General features: G+C 39.0%; 1 protein-coding gene across 1 annotated transcript in view; it reads left to right on the top strand.

Annotated features, from left to right (window-relative positions):
• Positions 1-5,653: 5,653 nt before the first annotated feature.
• Positions 5,654-21,303, top strand: part of palmdb (palmdelphin b) — a 29,717-nt gene continuing 14,067 nt past the window's right edge. The window contains exons 1-4 of the mRNA XM_076094229.1: positions 5,654-5,698; positions 8,369-8,449; positions 16,321-16,451; positions 21,214-21,303. The exon at positions 21,214-21,303 is cut by the window's right edge and continues 25 nt beyond it. Of these exons, the coding sequence (XP_075950344.1) occupies positions 5,654-5,698; positions 8,369-8,449; positions 16,321-16,451; positions 21,214-21,303 (347 nt within the window). The remainder of the gene's footprint in view (positions 5,699-8,368; positions 8,450-16,320; positions 16,452-21,213) is intronic.

Below are 21,303 nucleotides of genomic sequence, written 5' to 3'. Positions count from 1 at the left end.
AATTTTAAGTGCAGTTTTGAAAGTGGCGAGTGATGGAGAATGTCGGAGGTGCTGGGGGAGGGAGTTCCAGAGGGAGGGGGCAGCAATGGAGAAGGCCCTGTCTCCCCAGGTCCGATGCTTGGACTGAGTAGGGGGGGTAAGGAGGTTGGCATCGGCGGATCTGAGGTTGCGGTTTGGAGCGTGTCGATGCAGGAGGTCTGAAAGGTATGAAGGGGCGAGGTTGTGAAGGGCTTTGTATGTGATGAGAAGGACTGGGGTGATGTGGTCTCTGGTGGGGTGGGAGAGCAGACGGGCAGCTAAGTTCTGGATGTATTGTAGTTTGTTGTTGATTTTGGTGGATGAGATATACAGGATGCTGTTGGAGTAGTCCAGTCAAGAGGTGATGAAGGCATGGATGAGTGTTTCAGCGGCTGAGGAGGAGAGGAGGGGCGTAGATGGGCGATGTTTTTGAGATAAAAGAAGGCGTTTTTTGTGATGTGATTGACGTGGCGTTCAAAGGAGAGGGCTTGATCAAAAATGATTCCAAGGTTACGACCATGTGTGGAAGCAGGAACAGTGGTGCCATCAATGCAGAGGGAGAAGTTGTGGTGGGATTTGTTTAATGATTTGGATGATGAGGATTTCTGATTTGTTGCTGTTGAGTTTGAGAAAGTTGGCTTGCATCCAGGGTTTTTATCTGTGCGGCAGTTGGTGGTGGTGGGGGTGATGGATTTGGTGGCGATGTAGAGCTGGGTGTCGTCAGCATAGCAGTGGAAATGGAGACCATGGTGGCAGATGATGTCACCATTATAGGTTGGAAGACTGCATTTAGGAAGGAGGATGTAATGTATCATGTGCAGGTGTAAACTCATCTGACTTCTGGTGTGTTCACGTGTAGACTGATGTATCAACATTGGTTCTAAACAGTATACAGTAGTGAGTTTTTGTGTGAGAAAATCAGCCCCCCCCCCCTCCAGAAAAAGCAAACATGGATGCAGTGAAAAGGACAATTTAGTTTAACAGCTGGTTCACTTTTGCCATAATCTTATATTTAATTATTTCAATAGTCGATTGTAGAATAATGAGCTCCCACATCATACAAATACATTGTGGATTTGCACATCCCAACCAACTACTGCTTTGAGACAGAGGCTGCCATTATTCCACCACAGCTTCAAGCATTACAATGACCTTGACAAAGAGATGTTTAAAATGCCAAACATAGCACCACCTTTAAGTTGAACCCATGTATCCCCTCTGATATACTGAGGAAACAGACACTAGTGAATATGGCAGGATGACATTTAGCCGGCTCAGGTGCTACTAGCAGTGTGAACATCAGCACCACACATTACTGCTTATCTATCACTGAGGATCATGTTTCCTCCTACAGTATTTCCAGCAGCAGGCCATTTCCCTTCCAGTCAGCTGATCTATGCAGAGCTAAATCTCCTGTCAGTGATAACCATAGTTTGGTAGAGATATGAGACGTTGCTTTTCCAGTGTGTAAGCAGCCTGTCTGCAGTTTCTCTGGGTTTTTGTACAACTTTTCATTTAAATCTTGGAAAGTGCAACTATCTTATCGTGGCAACAGGTAACTTTTCAAATTTCCGACTTTTTTTTCAACTTTTCAAATGTATGTTTTTTGGGCTTCCAGCATTAGCAAAGTTAGCGTTGTTTAGATTATCAAATAGACCATGAATCATAATTTTATTCCAGAAGCGCTTGTCTCTGGCTGGTCCTGGGCCCTGTACTACGAAGAAGGATTTGGGATTAAGGAGGTAACTTCGTGGTTAACTCTGGGTTTTTAGTACTAAAACGGGGTAGATCACCATAGTAACTGAGGCTGAACACCTAAACTGCTAATGTTGAAGATAAGAGATCTACTTCTATGAAAGTACCCCCTAAAAAATACAAAAGTTACTTTCGGTCTCCCTCCCTGTCAAGGCTGATATACGCAAATCCATATTGTGTGATAAATCATTGGTGGCAGACAGACATTGTTCAATTAAACTTTCACACAGTATGCAGACCGTTTACAGAGTATGATGTAATGTGACAGTAAATACACATGCAGTCACATTATAGATTTGTGTGAATGTATATGCAGTGCAACACTGTTGAAACACATTTTATGAAATGGAAAGGTTTCTAAAACTATTAGGGCTATCAGTAAGTGTGTTACTATGGTAACTGGAGTAACGTCCTCTCAATGGGTGGTTTATTTGTGTTAGCTGTTCTGAAATATAAGACATATACCTTTGTGTAGTCAAAGATAGAAGTTGTTTGTCTGTAATTGTAACATTAGTAATATTTATTTATGTTCATAAAAGAACACAGAAAGAACATGAAAGTAAACATGTATGTATCTTTCAGGACCGTGACCTCGCTCAGAGCCCACCCTTACCATAAAAAAGTTTTTTCATATATTTATGACTTTACAATATCTCAAATTTGTGAGTTTTTCTCATCTTTTTTCTCGTAAATTAGTAGTAAAGTATTTTCTAAAAATATAACCCCCTTCCACCGAATCAGTTATATAATATATATATTTTTTTTTACCTTCGATGGCTTTAAATATTTTTCATACCGTGAACATGATGGACATTTCTTCCTTTTATATTAGGGTGGGATCTTTATATTATGTTGCTGCTGTTGATGTCTTAATTAACTAATTAGTTTCTTACCAAAATATTTTTTTGTCTGATATTTGCCATATTGCGATACAGGGCAAGTGAGTGCATTTCTTAGCAAGGCAGACATAATGCATAGTTAGTGTAGTGAAAGGTAGTGAAGTGTAGTTTTGTGCAGTGTAGTGTAGTGTAGTGAAGGGTAGTCTAATTTAGTGTAGTGTATTGTAGTTTAGTGTGGTGTATTGTAGTGAAGTTTAGTGTAGTGCATTTTAGTTTAGTGTAGTTCAATTTAGTTTAGTATAATATATTGTAGTTTAGTATAATGTATTGTAGTTTAGTGTAGTTTAGCGTAGTGTATTGTAGTTTAGTTTCGCGTAGTTTAGTGTAGTGTATTGTAGTTTAGTTTAGTGTAGTTTAGTTTAGCGTACTGTATTGTAGTTTAGTGTAGTGTAGTTTAGTGTAGTGTAGTGTAGTGTATTGTAGTTTAGTGTTGTGAAGTTTAGTGGAGTGTAGTTTAGAGAAGTGTACAGAGCTTTGAGTGATTGGTATACTTTAATAATTAGGTTACTTCTTATCCTTACCACACACACATGCATGCACAGAGATACAAGGTACACACACTGGAACAAGGCAATTACCAGTGTCCTTGGGTGAATGATACTTCATATTCATTAATATCCTTAATTAATGTAACATGCACATGAATTACTAAATTTTGACCTCCATCTTTCTTTTTTACCGGTCATCAATATTTTTACTAAGATGATGGCAGAGTAAACAGCAGGGTTTTCCGACCATTAGAAGACTTGGCTATGTGCAGACATGATTCATTTTTGTTAACATAGCTTGAGAGGGTTTTAAAGGGTGTACTTTATCAGGATATTATAGTATCTCTATATCAGTGGCTTAAATGGTCTTAAATTGACAATAATATTGTTTATCGCAATTATTTCAATGAAATTAGTTCATATGACAGGCCTAACTGCATTCAGATGTTTTTTGACACAAATAATATTTACAACATACAGTGAAGCCAAATATATAGCTGCATATATAATAGCAAATGTAATAGCCACAGTTACAAAAATGAGCACACGTTCGAGTTGATACTCTTTGCCTGAGTTGTGAGTTGTCTGCCAAGGACTCCAGATTTCACTTTAAGTCAATATCATTTAGCCAGACATTGCATTTTCATAAACTCCTAACTCGGCATAGCGTGTGTCTGTCAGGCAGGACGCCGCCATCAAGAAGGAGAGACAGAACACCAACACAGTCATGTTACATTCCTTGCAGTCATTGTGCCATTCCTTATAGGCCTCAATAAATTATCCAACCCTAACCCTCACCATAGCAAAAGGTCAAACCTGGCGTAAAAGGATTTACAGAAAAAAATGTCATGTCACAGAAACCCTTCAGAGTGAATCTTTTTGGATGTTATTATCATACTGTCTGTTGGTGATGTGTCGGTTCCTTTGTTCCAGTGCTCTGCACAAAGTTGGGGTGTGGCGGGACAGCCTACAGGCCGCCTGTAGTTAATTCCCCTTTACTTTCAGGTTCATGTAATGTACCCAAATTCACAAAAAAGATGTAGGATTCATCCTACAGACGTTCTTGTAATCATAAATCGCAACATCTGCTCTCACAAGTTAATGTTTCAGCAAATTGTTGAAACATTCAGTAAAATCCCATTAGGGGGTTGCACTTCCTACACAGTAGTTACTATGGACAACTTACTATAATTATAAAACAAACACACTGCTGATGATGGCACCAGAAGTCAGCAGATCAGGAGGATGAAGATTGGGGAGGGAGGCAGTAAATTTGGGATTATTTTATCTGGGATTATCCCTTAATCTCAGTTTTCTTTGAATAAAGTTGTTGTGTAAAATGTTCACTGCAGAGGAGGGTGCTCAGCTCTCCATCAATGTGGCTCTTCACATAATTAATCCACCTGTTCTCCATGTCCTTATTTTTTTGTAATTTAAATAAGGTGACCAAGCTTTTTTTGAAAATCCTGGCATCCAGGGAATATGCATTTGCGGGAAATCGAGGAAGACATAGCTAGATAGCTAACTCTAGAAGGTAGTGTTGTAACTGAGCAGTGCTCTAGTTATTGTATAGTGTTAGGGGTGGGTTTATGCTCCACTGCGTCATCGAGCCATGATTCCAGACTGTTTAACGGTCAAACTCCATATGTTTTAAGTAGGGCTGGGCAAATTAACACATTCATTAATTAACGCCAACAATTATTTTATCGTGCATTAACGCAGTTTTTTAAACATTTTTAACACAAGAACCGGGCAGCGAGCGGTGAACAGCTGTGTTTGTGTGGCGTCTCTTCCTTCTCTTCCTGCTTGCTGCCTTTTAGAGTTTTTAAAGTTTTTTTTTTTGGAATATGTATAATAAGCATATCATTTAGTTATCGCTACTGAGAATTTAACAAACTTTAAAAAAACATGACGTAGATAGGTTTGCAGTTTTCAAGGTGTATATTTCAAATTGCATCTATAAACACCGGCTGAATATCTATTAGAATCATTAGAACTGTATTTTAACTGCTACTGTGTAAAGGGAATACTGCTGTTAAAAATCACCATATTTGTTTAAAGTGTTTGCAAACCAAATGTTATTGCACTTTTGTTCATATATCAGTACTTTTAAAATAAAAGTGCGCAATACACTACTTTTGAATTCATTATTGAATTTTGCGCATAACAATGCGATTAATCGCAGAAAATCATGCGATTAATCGTGATTAAAAATTTGAATCGTTGCCTAGCACTAGCTTTAAGCAATCATTTTTGTATTGAGTTTTGTAGTGACAAGAATGGGTGTAATTTGAAACCCCCCTTTAGGCTCAACCTCTTATTAAGCTCCATTACTTGTCTATGAATGAAAGGTCTTGAAATGTCTAGATTGTCACTACTAAGGTTGGAGCCTTGAATCTATTTGAAATAATATTTTGATTTGTATTGGCCTCTCACTTCCTCCTCCTCCCAGTTCATTCACTGTTATGTAATCTGTCTGTCTCATAGGCCATCATGGAGGAGGCTAACCTGCTGAGGGAGAGGCTCCAGGCCATCACGGTAAGTATCCGTCCTGTGCTCCTGGTAGTAATAAGGGAAAGCTAGGATGTAGTCTCTGTGTCACATGTTGAGAGCTGCTTTGCTGACTTACATCCACACTAATATCTCCGTCCACACGGCGTTTCAGCATCGTTTTCGAAATGATCTCCATCCATACTAATACGCCTGAAAACGAATAGCACGTGACTATTCACGTACACTGGGCATGCGGGTGGGTGGCGGTGTAAACAGGAAGTAGATTGGTAGCTTAGTTTAAAAAAATACGACAGAGTAATAAAGTAGTCTTTAATAATGAAAGGTTATGTTTGATACTTAAGATCTTCCTCTGTAAACTCAAGTTTTAAAAGTTTTATTTTTCAGCCTTAGTTACAATGCTGTTGTCTTGCTCTATCTCTCTCACACATCAAATTTACTTTAAAATGAACACATACACATACTGGTTTACTAGATTAGTCTCTCACTTGTTTCCTCAGTTTCGTTGTTGTCTGTTCTCACTCATAGCTCTGCTGGTGGCTGAAGTCTCTCTCCTACTGGAGAGCAATTCATGTTTTGTTCCTTTATAGTTTATATGTGTGGACTTCACAAAATAAGCATTAATAAGAAAAGGAAAGTCCTCCGTTTTGTGTCCATGACCCGCTGCAAACCGTGACTTCAGATGTCCGCTCCGTAGGGCTGATAACGCCGCTCACTAATCGCTCCTCCTGGACAACAGCTAACTGGACAACAGCTGCTAGTAAAGACAACAAGGTCAGCAACACCTGTAATCAGTTGTCCATGTTAAATTAACTTGATAGTCGATCGTTAATCAAGGCTGTTTGTAATTTTCGAGGAAAGGGTCATGTGATAGGGGCGTGACGAATCATGGAAGGACACGTCGTGACTGCTAAGAACCAATCAAGTAGCAAATGCGGGTGTGGGCGTCATCGTTTCCAAACTTATGCGTTTACGACACGAAGAGGTAACCCCGGAGTTTTCAAACTTATCCGTCGTCGGGAGCGTTTCCAAACTTATCCGTTTTCGGTGCTCGAAAACTCCGGCGTAGTGTGGACGTTCAGTGTAAACGTAGCAAAAGATATCCGTTTTCAAATGGAAACGTAGTAGTGTCGACATGTTTTTGGGATTTTCTTTCTTATTAGGTGGGGAACACTTAACACATAACAATCAACTTTGAGGCCCAATGCAAATTTGCCGCCTCCACCCTCCCACTTCGTGACGGAGTGAACTCTGATTGAATTACACATATGATGTAAGTCAATTTTACAAGATCATTTTGGAAGTCAAGAAAGTGCAGTATCATTAAGTTTTGCGTGAAACCGATCAGTGAACTACATCTCTTGTCTCATACAATGCACAACGTCACCAACACCAACATGACCGATAGCTGGGCCTTCTAGCTAGTTAGGAAACTTAGCAATATCCATGCACAAATGTAAAGTTATCTCACCTGAGCGAGACCATTTGTTGGTGTGAGTACATCCCAGTACGAGGCACACACGTATCGTAACGCAGTGAGAGACGTCACTTACGGGACTTTTGGGTGTGTTGTCTTTCTAATTACGTATTTTCACAGTCTTATAATTTGTTGATGTGCAAAATTTTCTTTCAAATTGGCAATCATCACATGTGTAATTTGTGGCACAATTCAAACAGGATAAAAAAATGATTTGTCCCTTGCCACTGACTACCGTACATGTTTTTCTGAAATGAGCTCCCATGGTGATTAATGGGAAAGGGCGGGACTTGGCCTTTCTATTGGGCCTGAATGTCCACAGAATCCATGGTGGTTACGCTAAAGGTAGAATCAGAGCAGATTTGTTCAAACTGGTCTGATTGGTCTGACATAAGCCATTCGATGTGGTCAGATGACCAGGTCCAGGTAATTTGTGTGGGTTCCTCCTTTTAAAGGATGTGCACACATCGTTCCTGGATATTATTAGTGGGCCGGAGTCCTGGGCCTTTTGTACCTCCTCAGCCGCGGAGTTGTTCTCAAAGTGTGATGGTGTTCAGTTCATCTTGGGATCTGAATCTGTGCTGCCTAGATACTCTAACTCAGCCATTATTTAAACTCCAGTCAGCTTCCCAGACATACGTGGGTTATCGTGGGAAATCCCACCCATATGATCATGGTACCAGAGTCTCTGTGCTCGACAGTCAGACACAGACAGAGACAAAGCTATACATATCAGCAGACATCATCAGGGAGATCCCCTTTCACTGGGGCTTAGTGATCCAAGATCCACAAGCTAATATTAGCCCGCAGTGATCCCACTCACTGTGACATCCAGGAACACAAGGCTTTTTGATGCTAGGTTAAAGCCATTAAGCAGTGTGTTTGTCTGGGATCATCCAGTCAGGACACATATCTCTCAATTATTAAATGACTCTAAATGTCCAGCTGACAATTAAAACCTATATCAGATGAATTGTCTGTCTGCAGGAAAGAATATTCTAGTAGTTGTAGTGAACAGGTGGACACACACACACACACACACACACACACACACACAGGTAGGGTCAGGTCATGAAGGTTGTGTTGCTGTTTAGTTATTTATGGCTGTCCTGCTGTCAGCTGAAGGTTGAAGTGTCAGCAAGACAGCACAACAGGTGGAATTGTTTCCATGTTGTATAATGTACACATGATGCTAACGTGTGTTTAATTTGTCCCCAAAGGACAAAAGAAGACTCCAGGAGAACATTGCCAAGAAAAGGAGACAGATTGAAGAGGAGAAATTAAACCTCCAGTACATAAAGGTACTTTTTACTGTAAAAGAAGCAAACTACCATCCAGGAGAGAATGGTGTGCACCGTTCTAACATCTTGTGGCTTGGGGTGATTGTGGCTAAGTGGATAGCAGGGCCGTCTTTCAATCAGAGGGTCGGCGGTTTGAACCCCAGCTCCGGCTCTGCTAGTCGCATGTCGATGTGTCCTTGAACAAGACACGTAACCCCAAAAATTGCTCCCGTAGCTGTGCCTACGGTGTAGAAATGTGATAGACTCTGAATTGTAAGTCGCTTTGGATAAAAGCGTCTGCTAAATGACTGTAATGTAATGTTATTGTAGAAATGGGTCTCCAGCAGACACTGAACAGACACTGCACAAGACTACCAGGAGGAATTCTGGGATAAAGTTCTTGTGATTTGTGACTGATAACACTGCAGCAATCCCTGTTTCATTTGTGTACAAACTCAGACACAATCTGAAGCAAGGCCAGACCTTAACTTCACAAGTATTAAAAGGAGTCCCTCTGCATCAGCTTTATGTAATATCCTCTTTATTCTAAATTTTCCTGAAACTTAATCTGTGACTTCATGAAAACTGTGCTAGCTATCAAAATGTCCCTTTGGCTCAATAACGTCCAGCGTTTTGTCTACGTTTTAAACTTAGAATCATTTTTCTACGTTAATGTATGGCTAGTCAATATGGGCCCAAAGTTAAGTGTTTTCTTAGCTCTCTTCACGACGAAACCCCATTCAAGTGAATGGAGAAACTTTGCTCCGTTTTTCGGGATTTTCGGGAAAACCGCTGGGCGAATCTCTTATAAAAGTCATTGCACATGATTCCCGATCAGGCCGCACGTTTTGATGTATTTTTTGCACAGGTGTTGGCAACGCTGTGTGAGGAGAAGCGTGCCAAACATTTCTGGATAAACCTGATTATTATTAACTAGAAAATGCATTTCCTGCTGAAAATGCGTTGGAATGCTGAAAGCTGAAATGAATCTCAAAAACATTGCTGAAAATAGCTATCCAATTTAAAAAAAATTGCAAAAAGCTTAATAATTCAAAAAGTTGAAAGATTACAAATATGAAGTCATATGTAGCTGAAAGTATGAGAAGAAGGCTTTGAAAGTTGAAGAAGTTTAACAGGATTTGAAGATTTTCTCCATAGAGATCCCATTCAAAAGAAAATTGCAAATAGCTTAATATTTCAAAGAATTTAAAGATTACAAATATGAAAATTCATATCACCCCTCTCCCGAAAGAGCTGAATATTTTGATTTTTGAACGGTTTCTGTGGCTTAAAAAATGTCAACAGTAGTGATATTTGTAGTAGTACTAGAAGTTGTAGTTGTAGTAGAAGTATTATTAGTAGTAGAAGTATTACTGGCATTAGAATAAGTACTAGTTAACGTTTAAATACAGTTAATCCATGAGGCTTTTATTTTGAAAGGGTGGGACTGGGTGGGGGAGAGGGGGAGGAGACAGAATCAGAAAGTATGAAACACACATACAGAGGTTATTAAATGACAGGCTTCATCACAAGCATTCCAGTTAGAATTCACTCTGTGGGGCTTTTATTTTGAAATGGGGTGTGGGGGGGGGGGGATGGACTTATAATGTTAGATAAACACAAGCAGGTTATTAAATGTCAGGCTTCATCATAAGCATTTCAGTTAGAATTCATTCTGTGGGGCTTTTATTTTAAAATGGAGTGGGGGGAGGGGAGTCCTGTAAAAAGCTGTAAGACCTGAATGACTGTATGAGAGATACACAGAGAGAGAGAGACATACAGAGAGAGAGAGAGAGAGAGAGAGAGAGGAGCGCATGTGTGTCTGTGAGTCTGTGTGTTTATCAACATCACTAATGAGCTTAATCAGAAACACCTGTGTCCTTGCAGCCTTTTCATGGAGATTAAACAGGGAAACACCTCTCAAACAAATCCTCAAAACTCCCATAACCGTAGCTCCTATTGCTCCGATATTAATAAATGAGAGGAAGGATGAGTTGAAGAACAGATCCTGTAAAAATTGTGTCTGTAGTGTAACAAATGTGGCTGAACTGGCGATTTAGAAATGGGGGTACCGTGTTCTGTGGAAGATGTTTTTGAAGCAAAATTTAACATTGGTCTCTATGGAGCAGAAAGTTGGTTTTCCTCTCAATTACAGGCTTCTGTGTCAAATGTGTAAATCTGTGGGATTCCACAGTCATTTGTCTACGACAAGGACAAGATTAGCTACTTCTACATCCAGAAATTATGCATGAAGAGTGAAGATTGTGGACACAGTGGCAAAAGACAAATGTTTTTTTCACAAGAATCTCAAGCTGCTCTTCACTCTAGCGGTGACATCACGCACTCTAAGCTGCGCAATACACACCCATTATAAAAGCAGAAAAGGGCTGAAAAAATCATAAAAGTTAAACTGCTGCAGTTCAAAAAGTATAAAAGATATCAAAAAGCTGAATAATGCAGCAATAGATCAGGGTTTTCTCAACATTTTAAAGTTGAAATGGTGTCTGTAGCTGAAAGTATGAGGAAGTAGAAGGATTTGAAAGTTGAAGAGGATTTGAACATTTTCTCCATTGAAACCCATTCAAAAAAAAAATTGCAAAAAGCTTAATAATTCATAAAGTTTAAAGGTTAGAAATATGAAAAGTCATAGCACCCCTCTGCTGAAAGAGCTGAACATTTTGATAGTTGAACGGTTTCTGTAGCTTAAAATATGAAGGAGCAGAAGAGTTTCAAAAAGCGTACGGAAGAAATATAATTATAAAAAAAATAAAATAAGGAAGAATAAAGAAACAGGATAACAATAGTTGGAATGCTTAACAGCATTCCAACAATAAAGAAGAACTAGAAAATGCATTTCCTGCTGAAAATGCGTTGGAATGCTGAAAGCTGAAATGAATCTCAAAAACATTGCTGAAAATAGCTATCCAATTTTTAAAAAATTGCAAAAAGCTTAATAATTCAAAAAGTTGAAAGATTACAAATATGAAGTCATATGTAGCTGAAAGTATGAGAAGGCTTTGAAAGTTGAAGAAGTTTAACAGGATTTGAAGATTTTCTCCATAGAGATCCCATTCAAAAGAAAATTGCAAATAGCTTAATATTTCAAAGAATTTAATGATTACAAATATGAAAATTCATATCACCCCTCTCCTGAAAGAGCTGAATATTTTGATATTCGAACGGTTTCTGTGGCTTAAAAAATGTCAACAGTAGTGATATTTGTAGTAGAACTAGACGTTGTAGTTGTAGCAGAAGTATTATTAGTAGTAGAAGTATTACTGGCATTAGAATAAGTACTAGTAGCAGCAGTAGTAGTAATTGTCGCAGTATTAGTAAGAGCATTCATTATTTCAACAAAAAAGCCTAATTTTGAGCGTAACGTTTAAATACAGTTAATCCAAAGGGCTTTTATTTTGAAAGGGTGGGGCTGGGTGGGGGAGAGAGGAGGAGACAGAATCAGAAAGTATGAAACACACATACAGAGGTTATTAAATGACAGGCTTCATCACAAGCATTCCAGTTAGAATTCACTCTGTGGGGCTTTTATTTTGAAATGGGGTGTGGGGGGGGGGGGGGGGGGGGGGGTGGACTTATAATGTTAGATAAACACAAGAAGGTTATTAAATGTCAGGCTTCATCATAAGCATTTCAGTTAGAATTCATTCTGTGGGGCTTTTATTTTAAAATGGAGTGGGGGGAGGGGAGTCCTGTAAAAAGCTGTAAGACCTGAATGACTGTATGAGAGATACACAGAGAGAGAGAGACATACAGAGAGAGAGAGAGAGAGAGAGAGAGAGGAGCGCATGTGTGTCTGTGAGTCTGTGTGTTTATCAACATCACTAATGAGCTTAATCAGAAACACCTGTGTCCTTGCAGCCTTTTCATGGAGATTAAACAGGGAAACACCTCTCAAACAAATCCTCAAAACTCCCATAACCGTAGCTCCTATTGCTCCGATATTAATAAATGAGAGGAAGGATGAGTTGAAGAACAGATCCTGTAAAAATTGTGTCTGTAGTGTAACAAATGTGGCTGAACTGGCGATTTAGAAATGGGGTACCGTGTTCTGTGGAAGATGTTTTTGAAGCAAAATTTAACATTGGTCTCTATGGAGCAGAAAGTTGGTTTTCCTCTCAATTACAGGCTTCTGTGTCAAATGTGTAAATCTGTGGGATTCCACAGTCATTTGTCTACGACAAGGACAAGATTAGCTACTTCTACATCCAGAAATTATGCATGAAGAGTGAAGATTGTGGACACAGTGGCAAAAGACAAATGTTTTTTTCACAAGAATCTCAAGCTGCTCTTCACTCTAGCGGTGACATCACGCACTCTAAGCTGCGCAATACACACCCATTATAAAAGCAGAAAAGGGCTGAAAAAATCATAAAAGTTAAACTGCTGCAGTTCAAAAAGTATAAAAGATATCAAAAAGCTGAATAATGCAGCAATAGATCAGGGTTTTCTCAACATTTTAAAGTTGAAATGGTGTCTGTAGCTGAAAGTATGAGGAAGTAGAAGGATTTGAAAGTTGAAGAGGATTTGAACATTTTCTCCATTGAAACCCATTCAAAAAAAAAATTGCAAAAAGCTTAATAATTCATAAAGTTTAAAGGTTAGAAATATGAAAAGTCATAGCACCCCTCTGCTGAAAGAGCTGAACATTTTGATAGTTGAACGGTTTCTGTAGCTTAAAATATGAAGGAGCAGAAGAGTTTCAAAAAGCGTACGGAAGAAATATAATTATAAAAAAAATAAAATAAGGAAGAATAAAGAAACAGGATAACAATAGTTGGAATGCTTAACAGCATTCCAACAATAAAGAAGAACTAGAAAATGCATTTCCTGCTGAAAATGCGTTGGAATGCTGAAAGCTGAAATGAATCTCAAAAACATTGCTGAAAATAGCTATCCAATTTTAAAAAAATTGCAAAAAGCTTAATAATTCAAAAAGTTGAAAGATTACAAATATGAAGTCATATGTAGCTGAAAGTATGAGAAGGCTTTGAAAGTTGAAGAAGTTTAACAGGATTTGAAGATTTTCTCCATAGAGATCCCATTCAAAAGAAAATTGCAAATAGCTTAATATTTCAAAGAATTTAATGATTACAAATATGAAAATTCATATCACCCCTCTCCTGAAAGAGCTGAATATTTTGATATTCGAACGGTTTCTGTGGCTTAAAAAATGTCAACAGTAGTGATATTTGTAGTAGAACTAGACGTTGTAGTTGTAGCAGAAGTATTATTAGTAGTAGAAGTATTACTGGCATTAGAATAAGTACTAGTAGCAGCAGTAGTAGTAATTGTCGCAGTATTAGTAAGAGCATTCATTATTTCAACAAAAAAGCCTAATTTTGAGCGTAACGTTTAAATACAGTTAATCCAAAGGGCTTTTATTTTGAAAGGGTGGGGCTGGGTGGGGGAGAGAGGAGGAGACAGAATCAGAAAGTATGAAACACACATACAGAGGTTATTAAATGACAGGCTTCATCACAAGCATTCCAGTTAGAATTCACTCTGTGGGGCTTTTATTTTGAAATGGGGTGTGGGGGGGGGGGGGGGGGGGGTGGACTTATAATGTTAGATAAACACAAGAAGGTTATTAAATGTCAGGCTTCATCATAAGCATTTCAGTTAGAATTCATTCTGTGGGGCTTTTATTTTAAAATGGAGTGGGGGGAGGGGAGTCCTGTAAAAAGCTGTAAGACCTGAATGACTGTATGAGAGATACACAGAGAGAGAGAGACATACAGAGAGAGAGAGAGAGAGAGAGAGAGAGGAGCGCATGTGTGTCTGTGAGTCTGTGTGTTTATCAACATCACTAATGAGCTTAATCAGAAACACCTGTGTCCTTGCAGCCTTTTCATGGAGATTAAACAGGGAAACACCTCTCAAACAAATCCTCAAAACTCCCATAACCGTAGCTCCTATTGCTCCGATATTAATAAATGAGAGGAAGGATGAGTTGAAGAACAGATCCTGTAAAAATTGTGTCTGTAGTGTAACAAATGTGGCTGAACTGGCGATTTAGAAATGGGGTACCGTGTTCTGTGGAAGATGTTTTTGAAGCAAAATTTAACATTGGTCTCTATGGAGCAGAAAGTTGGTTTTCCTCTCAATTACAGGCTTCTGTGTCAAATGTGTAAATCTGTGGGATTCCACAGTCATTTGTCTACGACAAGGACAAGATTAGCTACTTCTACATCCAGAAATTATGCATGAAGAGTGAAGATTGTGGACACAGTGGCAAAAGACAAATGTTTTTTTCACAAGAATCTCAAGCTGCTCTTCACTCTAGCGGTGACATCACGCACTCTAAGCTGCGCAATACACACCCATTATAAAAGCAGAAAAGGGCTGAAAAAATCATAAAAGTTAAACTGCTACAGTTCAAAAAGTATAAAAGATATCAAAAAGCTGAATAATGCGGCAATAGATCAGGGTTTTCTCAACATTTTAAAGTTTAAATGGTGTCTGTAGCTGAAAGTATGAGGAAGTAGAAGGATTTGAAAGTTGAAGAGGATTTGAACATTTTCTCCATAGAAACCCATTCAAAAAAAAAATTGCAAAAAGCTTAATAATTCATAAAGTTTAAAGGTTAGAAATATGTAAAGTCATAGCACCCCTCTGCTGAAAGAGCTGAACATTTTGATAGTTGAACGGTTTCTGTAGCTTAAAATATGAAGGAGCAGAAGAGTTTCAAAAAGCGTACGGAAGAAATATAAAATAAAGAAGAATAAAGAAACAGGATAACAATAGTTGGAATGCTTAACAGCATTCCAACAATAAAGAAACAGGATAACAATAGTTGGAATGCTTAACAGCATTCCAACAATAAAGAAACAGGATAACAATAGTTGGAATGCTTAACAGCATTCCAACAACTAGAAAATGCATTTCCTGCTGAAAATGCGTTGGAATGCTGAAAGCTGAAATGAATCTCAAAAACATTGCTGAAAATAGATATCCAATTTAAAAAAAATTGCAAAAAGCTTAATAATTCATAAAGTTTAAAGGTTAGAAATATGAAAAGTCATAGCACCCCTCTGCTGAAAGAGCTGAACATTTTGATAGTTGAACGGTTTCTGTAGCTTAAAATATGAAGGAGCAGAAGAGTTTCAAAAAGCGTACGGAAGAAATATAATAAGAAGTATAAAGATTTGAAGAACAATAGTTGGAATGCTTAACAGCATTCCAACAATTAAGCCCGCAGGATTACAGTCAGTGTGCTTTGGCACAGGGAGTTTTACTGCCTTTGTGCCACAAAGCCACACTGAATTACACACTGTTTATGAGACACTGATACTGTTAAATGAGGGGGGACAAACATCAAGTCACGCTTATAAATACTGACACAATGTACAGTGTATCTTTGGATTGTCTCAACAGTGTGACAAAAATGCAAATGCTATCTTTAAATATTTCTTCTCTACAATTAGAACTTTGTCTCCTTACAACGTTTCTCATTGTTGCTAACCTATCTAATATTAGATTTCATGAGAAGTGCAGTTAAGAATCAGTGTTCTGTGACATCTGTGATTTTGTTCACGTCTTACTGACAAACTGATCTCATGTCCTCTTTAAAGATACTGAAGATGTGGTGCATTTGTTAATACACTGATTATGTCTGGAGTCCCACATTAACTTAGGAAGATGTGCCACCTTTTAATTGGTGATACATGGTTAAAGAAGATATGATTAGCAATGAATAAAATGATCCTAGCTGTATAACTCTGCACTTACTGTTTACCGAACTCTGTACTTACTGAGGGATGGAAACTCTGAGGGCATCTAGTGGAGAAGGGGGGGGGATCACAAGGTGGCAAGATGAATTGTGAATAGAACTCTAAATCATGTGGGCAGTAACACTTGGTGTGTTTGATTGACAGAAGAAAGCCCTGAGGGAGCAGTGGCTGATGGATGGTCTGAGTCAGCAGTCGGAAGAGGAACAGGAGGCCACGAGGCTTCAGGCTCAGGATGAACAGCAGCAGAGTGATCAGCTGCAAATCAACATCCTCAGGTACCTCCCACACAGCAGGCAGAGAGCTGCAGAACTAACATACCATGTGAGTGAAGGCATTCGTATTGGCTTCAGGTGCACTGATGCTTGTGAAGACTTAGTGAAACTTCATGATCTCAGTAGAGAGAATCAGTTGCTGCATAAGCAAATAGTTTCTATCCATAGAAATGGAAAAAAGTTCAAATGAATGCATAGTTTGAAATATATTTGCCTCATAAAAAATAGTATGCTTCATACAAGCTATATGTTATTCTCGATAACAAGGGTGTAGGTTTGGTTTTAGAAGTAAATGGGACACGATAAAGTAAAAAAAAAAAAGAATGCCACACTTACATCAATTTGGCAAAAGACGAATTACAAGCAAATGTGTTATTGTTATGGGTATTACTGGAGCACTTATGGCATATGACAGAATATGCTCATCCCCATCATGTGGGGATTGGAAGAATTGATGGGGAGCAGACCATGAGACGATCACCACCCACGGTCGACCACCCACCCAGACCAAGATGGAAGCTAAGCTAACTCTGCTATTACACCACCCAGTCTACTCCTGGCTGGCTAATGTCCTGTCACAAAATAACTCAGGTTAACCCATCAACAAGAGATCAACATCAGAGATCAACAACCCCATCATTATTAGAGTGAGTGATGAAGTTACATCATTATTAGAGTGAGTGATGAAGTTACATCATTGGTTTAGTGAGTGATGAAGTTACATCATTGGTTGAGTAAGTGATGAAGTTACATCATTGGTTGAGTGAGTGATGAAGTTACATAATTATGAGTGAGTGATGAAGTTACATTATTGGTTGAGTGAGTGATGAAGTTACATTATTGGTTGAGTGAGTCATGAAGTTACATTATTGGTTGTGTCATGGTTTAGGCTTTGCCCCCTGTGTTCCTGTGTCTCTGTGTCTGTCTGTGTGTGTGTGTGTGTGTTTCCCTTGATTGCACTCATCCTACTCACCTGCCCAGTCCACCCAGCTGCCTTCAATCTTCTCATCACCCCACACATATATACTCCACTGCTTTCCCTGTTCTGGTTGTCAGATTGTCCTTGTTCGTTCCCCTGCCTGTCCCTGCATTGTGTCTCCCTCGTGTTTGCTCAGTGCTCCAGCATTTGTTCCTTTGCCTTTGTTTTGTGATTTTGGATATTTTTGCCCGCTCCGTTGCGGTCGCTTTCAGTTTGTGTTCATGACTTTTTAAGTGAAGACCTTATTTTTCAACTTCACCTCGTCTCCAGTGTCTGTGTCTGCGCTTGAGTCTCAGATCTGCCCCTCAGACGTGACAGGTTGAGTGAGTGATGAAGTTACATTATTGGTTGAGTGAGTGAAGTTACACTGTTGGTCGAAGATATCAGTGAGCACACCTCACCCAATATTGCGGCTTTGAATAACATGTTTGCTGGTAAACGGGTGATGATGCGTTCGCTGACCTCATCGTCAGCTCGGCCTTTTCGAATATGTGCAGCCTATTCCACTCTACTCCACGTTTTGGCCGACATTACTGTGTTATTATGGATCAGTGCACGCAAATTGATCCCTGTGTCAATGGTGGAATGTCTGTCTGTGTGCGGGATAATGGACCTCACTCCAAATTGCCTGTAAACTCAGCAGTAGACATTGTGTCAATGTACCAGGCCTTTGTTTAAAGCAGGCTTATATTACAGACAGGGCTTTATTTCAATTCTATTTATTTTGGAGCCCTCTGTAGAATATTTGACATGGGATTCGGCCTTTGATGTCATAAATTGCCTCGATAGAGCCCTACAATTTTTTTTAAAAAGCAGCAATATTTATATTCATCGCCTATGATATGTGCAAAGTTCCATGAGTTTTTGAGAAACCGCGTTAAATTAAAACTAACAATATTCAGGATGAACGATTATCAATATGTTTAGGATAAAATGTAGCATTTCCTTTTGCTAGTAGGTGGTGCTATGACTTGGAAATGTGCGCAGGCCTGAACCAGCATCATGCATGAGAAATTTTGGGCATATTGGACAGCTTGGAGTTACAACAACTTCCTGTTCTGTGGCAAATGGCATGCCACGTCAAGGTCCTTGCATGACCATTTTGATAACTTTTCATCCTTAAGGTGTTAAGATCATCCTGACGACATTTAAAGATGAAATCTGTAGGAGTAGTTCGTTAAACTTACTTTAAATGCCTGAAAATGAGGAAAATTTACTAAAAGTGCAGAAAATGGTAGAATTACTGTAGCGCCCCCTAGTGGTTGAATGGAATGAAAATGGGTATGTTATGGGTATGCTGTGGTCATATGCTGCAAATTCTGTGATGACGGTCAAAATGGTTTTGAAGTTATGTGTATTGATGAACAAAGCCACGCCCCTTTGAAGTTCATTGGTCCATATCTTCTTAACACAATGAGATATCAAACTTAAAATCAAGTCTAGGGGGCGCTATAGAGCAATTTTTTCATACCCAAACGCAAGAACCCTAAACTATCCAAAGTTTCACCAGTCCTGATATGCATTCCAACTTTGGTGAGAGTTTGAGCATGATAAAGCCACCAAAAATGCAATTCATTGGAAAGAAGAAACGCTACAGTAGGGTCTTCACTGGCCCGACGTTATCAGTGCTCGGGCCCTAATAAAAATAGCAGTCGGTGTCAGCAGGGCCATGGCAGGAGGCACGTCCACGGTCCGGATAAAACCACGATCCATCAAACGTAAAGCTTTTGATAACTTTTAATCACAATGGTATTGAGATTGTACTGACAAAATGTAAAGTGGATCTGACAAAGTCCCTAGGAGGAGTTTGTTAAAGTGTAGCGCCTATAAATTGTCCAAAATCAAGGGAAAATTCACACATAAATGAAAATCTACGACTTCCGGTACGGTTTAGAGCATGGTCCCAACATACTTTTTTAAAAGTCTTTATGGGATGCATGGGCCTACCAAGTTTCATACATGTACCTGAAACGTAGCGCTGGGGCTGCTCTTTTTAAATATTGTAGGGGGTGCTATGGAGACAATTTAAAATGGTCAAGCCAAAAAGCCATATAAAATAGGTGTTTGTCCTAGGTGTTTGCGTCACCTAGGACACATGTACAAAGTTCCATGAGTGTTTGAACATCCCAAGCCACTGAACAATCAGCTTCCTTTTTCATGGCGAATGATGTGTTGCCACGGCAACAGCGTTCAACAAAAAGTCACAATATTGATGAGGATGCATCTTCAATGTCTTAAGGCTATCTTTAACAAATTTGAGTTTGATCTGGTCAATTGGCTAGGAGGAGTAAATGAAAGTATAAATGTGACATTTCCTTTTGCCAGTAGGTGAGGCTATGAGTTATTGAACATGTTGGCAATGATATATGCTTAGGCTTGAAGTAGCATCATGCATAAGAAAACAACTTGCTTTTTCATGCCGAATGAGGCAAAATGGCCACCACGACACGTCAAGGTTCTTCCATGAAAACTCACGAATTTGATAACTTTTCATCACAAAGGTCTGGAGACCATATTGACCAAATTTGAGGTTGATCCCATTAATTCTGTAGGAGTTTGTTAAAGTACAAAGGCTGAAAACTGCGAAAAGTGACAAAAAAGCACAACATGGCGGGTTTACTGTAGCGCCCCCTAGTGGTTGACTGGAATGAACATTTTGGGATATGTTACAGGATGCAATCTGCACATATGCTGCAAATTAGGAGGAGTTTGTAAAAAAATAGTTTTTCACTAAATTGAAAATGGCGGAAAATTTTGGAAGGCAGAGTTTAGGGGTCTGATTGTCTTTTTTGTAGAGTGGACATGCGTGTCCAATTTCAAGTCAATCGGAAATACTGGCCGAGGGGCGTCGCCGGTCCAAATTCTAGGGGGCGCTAGAGAGCCATTTTGTCATACTTAATTATGGGACCCATAAAACATCAAATTTTTCACCAATCCTGATATGCATGCCAAATTTCGTGAGTTTTGGGATATGATAAAAAGACAATTCATTTGGTAGAAGAATAATAATAAACATACCAGTTTCAATAGGGCCTTCGCTGGCCCGACGTTGGTTGCTCGGGCCCTAATAATAAACATTAGAAGAACAGTAGGTCCTCCGCTCCGACTACGTCAGTGCTCGGGCCCTAATTAACATATCAGCAGAAGTCTGGAAAGAAACGTTAAGACATCACAATCAAAATACTTGAGGGAATGTGTTTGGAAAGTGAGCATGAGATGTAAGTATGGGACATGTTAGCCCTGAGCAGGGACTAGTTGCTGCAGGGGGTTGTGAACAAGACGCTTACAGTCTTTGAGAAAAACCCTGAAGTACAATTTTGACTGAAGGAAAATTAACTGCAGATCTCAAGTTTACACATTTGTAAGACGTATTATTTTCAATGGAAGCCATTTCGTTTTTTAACAGGTTTAAGACAGAGTAAAGAAATTACTAAATACTCAAATATAAAAATGGAAAGATTTAGTTACTTGGGCCAAATATTTTTTACATTGCTAAACATTACTTAACTTAACTACTTAAATTAATATGAAACTCTTTACTTCACAGCTGAACAATAACATTCATGTACACGTACAAAGCCATGTTTTAAATTGGATAACTGGAAACTGGAAATACCTTACAAGCAAACACAGCAATACTTCCCAGAATGCCTAATGTGGCGAAAAGTGCTGAAGCAAGTGTGTTATTCTTGCTTTAATAAAAACCATTCAGATAGTAGCTGCTGCTGTTAATTCAGATGACCGCTTGTTTCAGTCATCAACATGGTTCATATCTCTCTTTTACAGAATAGAGGAGGAAATCGAGGCCTTGGAAACACAGGAGCTCAACATCTCTGCCAATGAAGAAGTAGTTCTGAAACGTTTAAAAGAGGTGGA

This window comes from Anarhichas minor, unplaced genomic scaffold, assembly GCF_050575085.1.
Source record: "Anarhichas minor isolate MPS153535 unplaced genomic scaffold, ASM5057508v1 ptg000001l, whole genome shotgun sequence".
Lineage (NCBI taxonomy): Eukaryota > Metazoa > Chordata > Actinopteri > Perciformes > Anarhichadidae > Anarhichas > Anarhichas minor.
The sequence above is the reverse complement of the archived record's forward strand: the minus strand, read 5'-3'. Positions and strand labels throughout refer to the sequence as shown.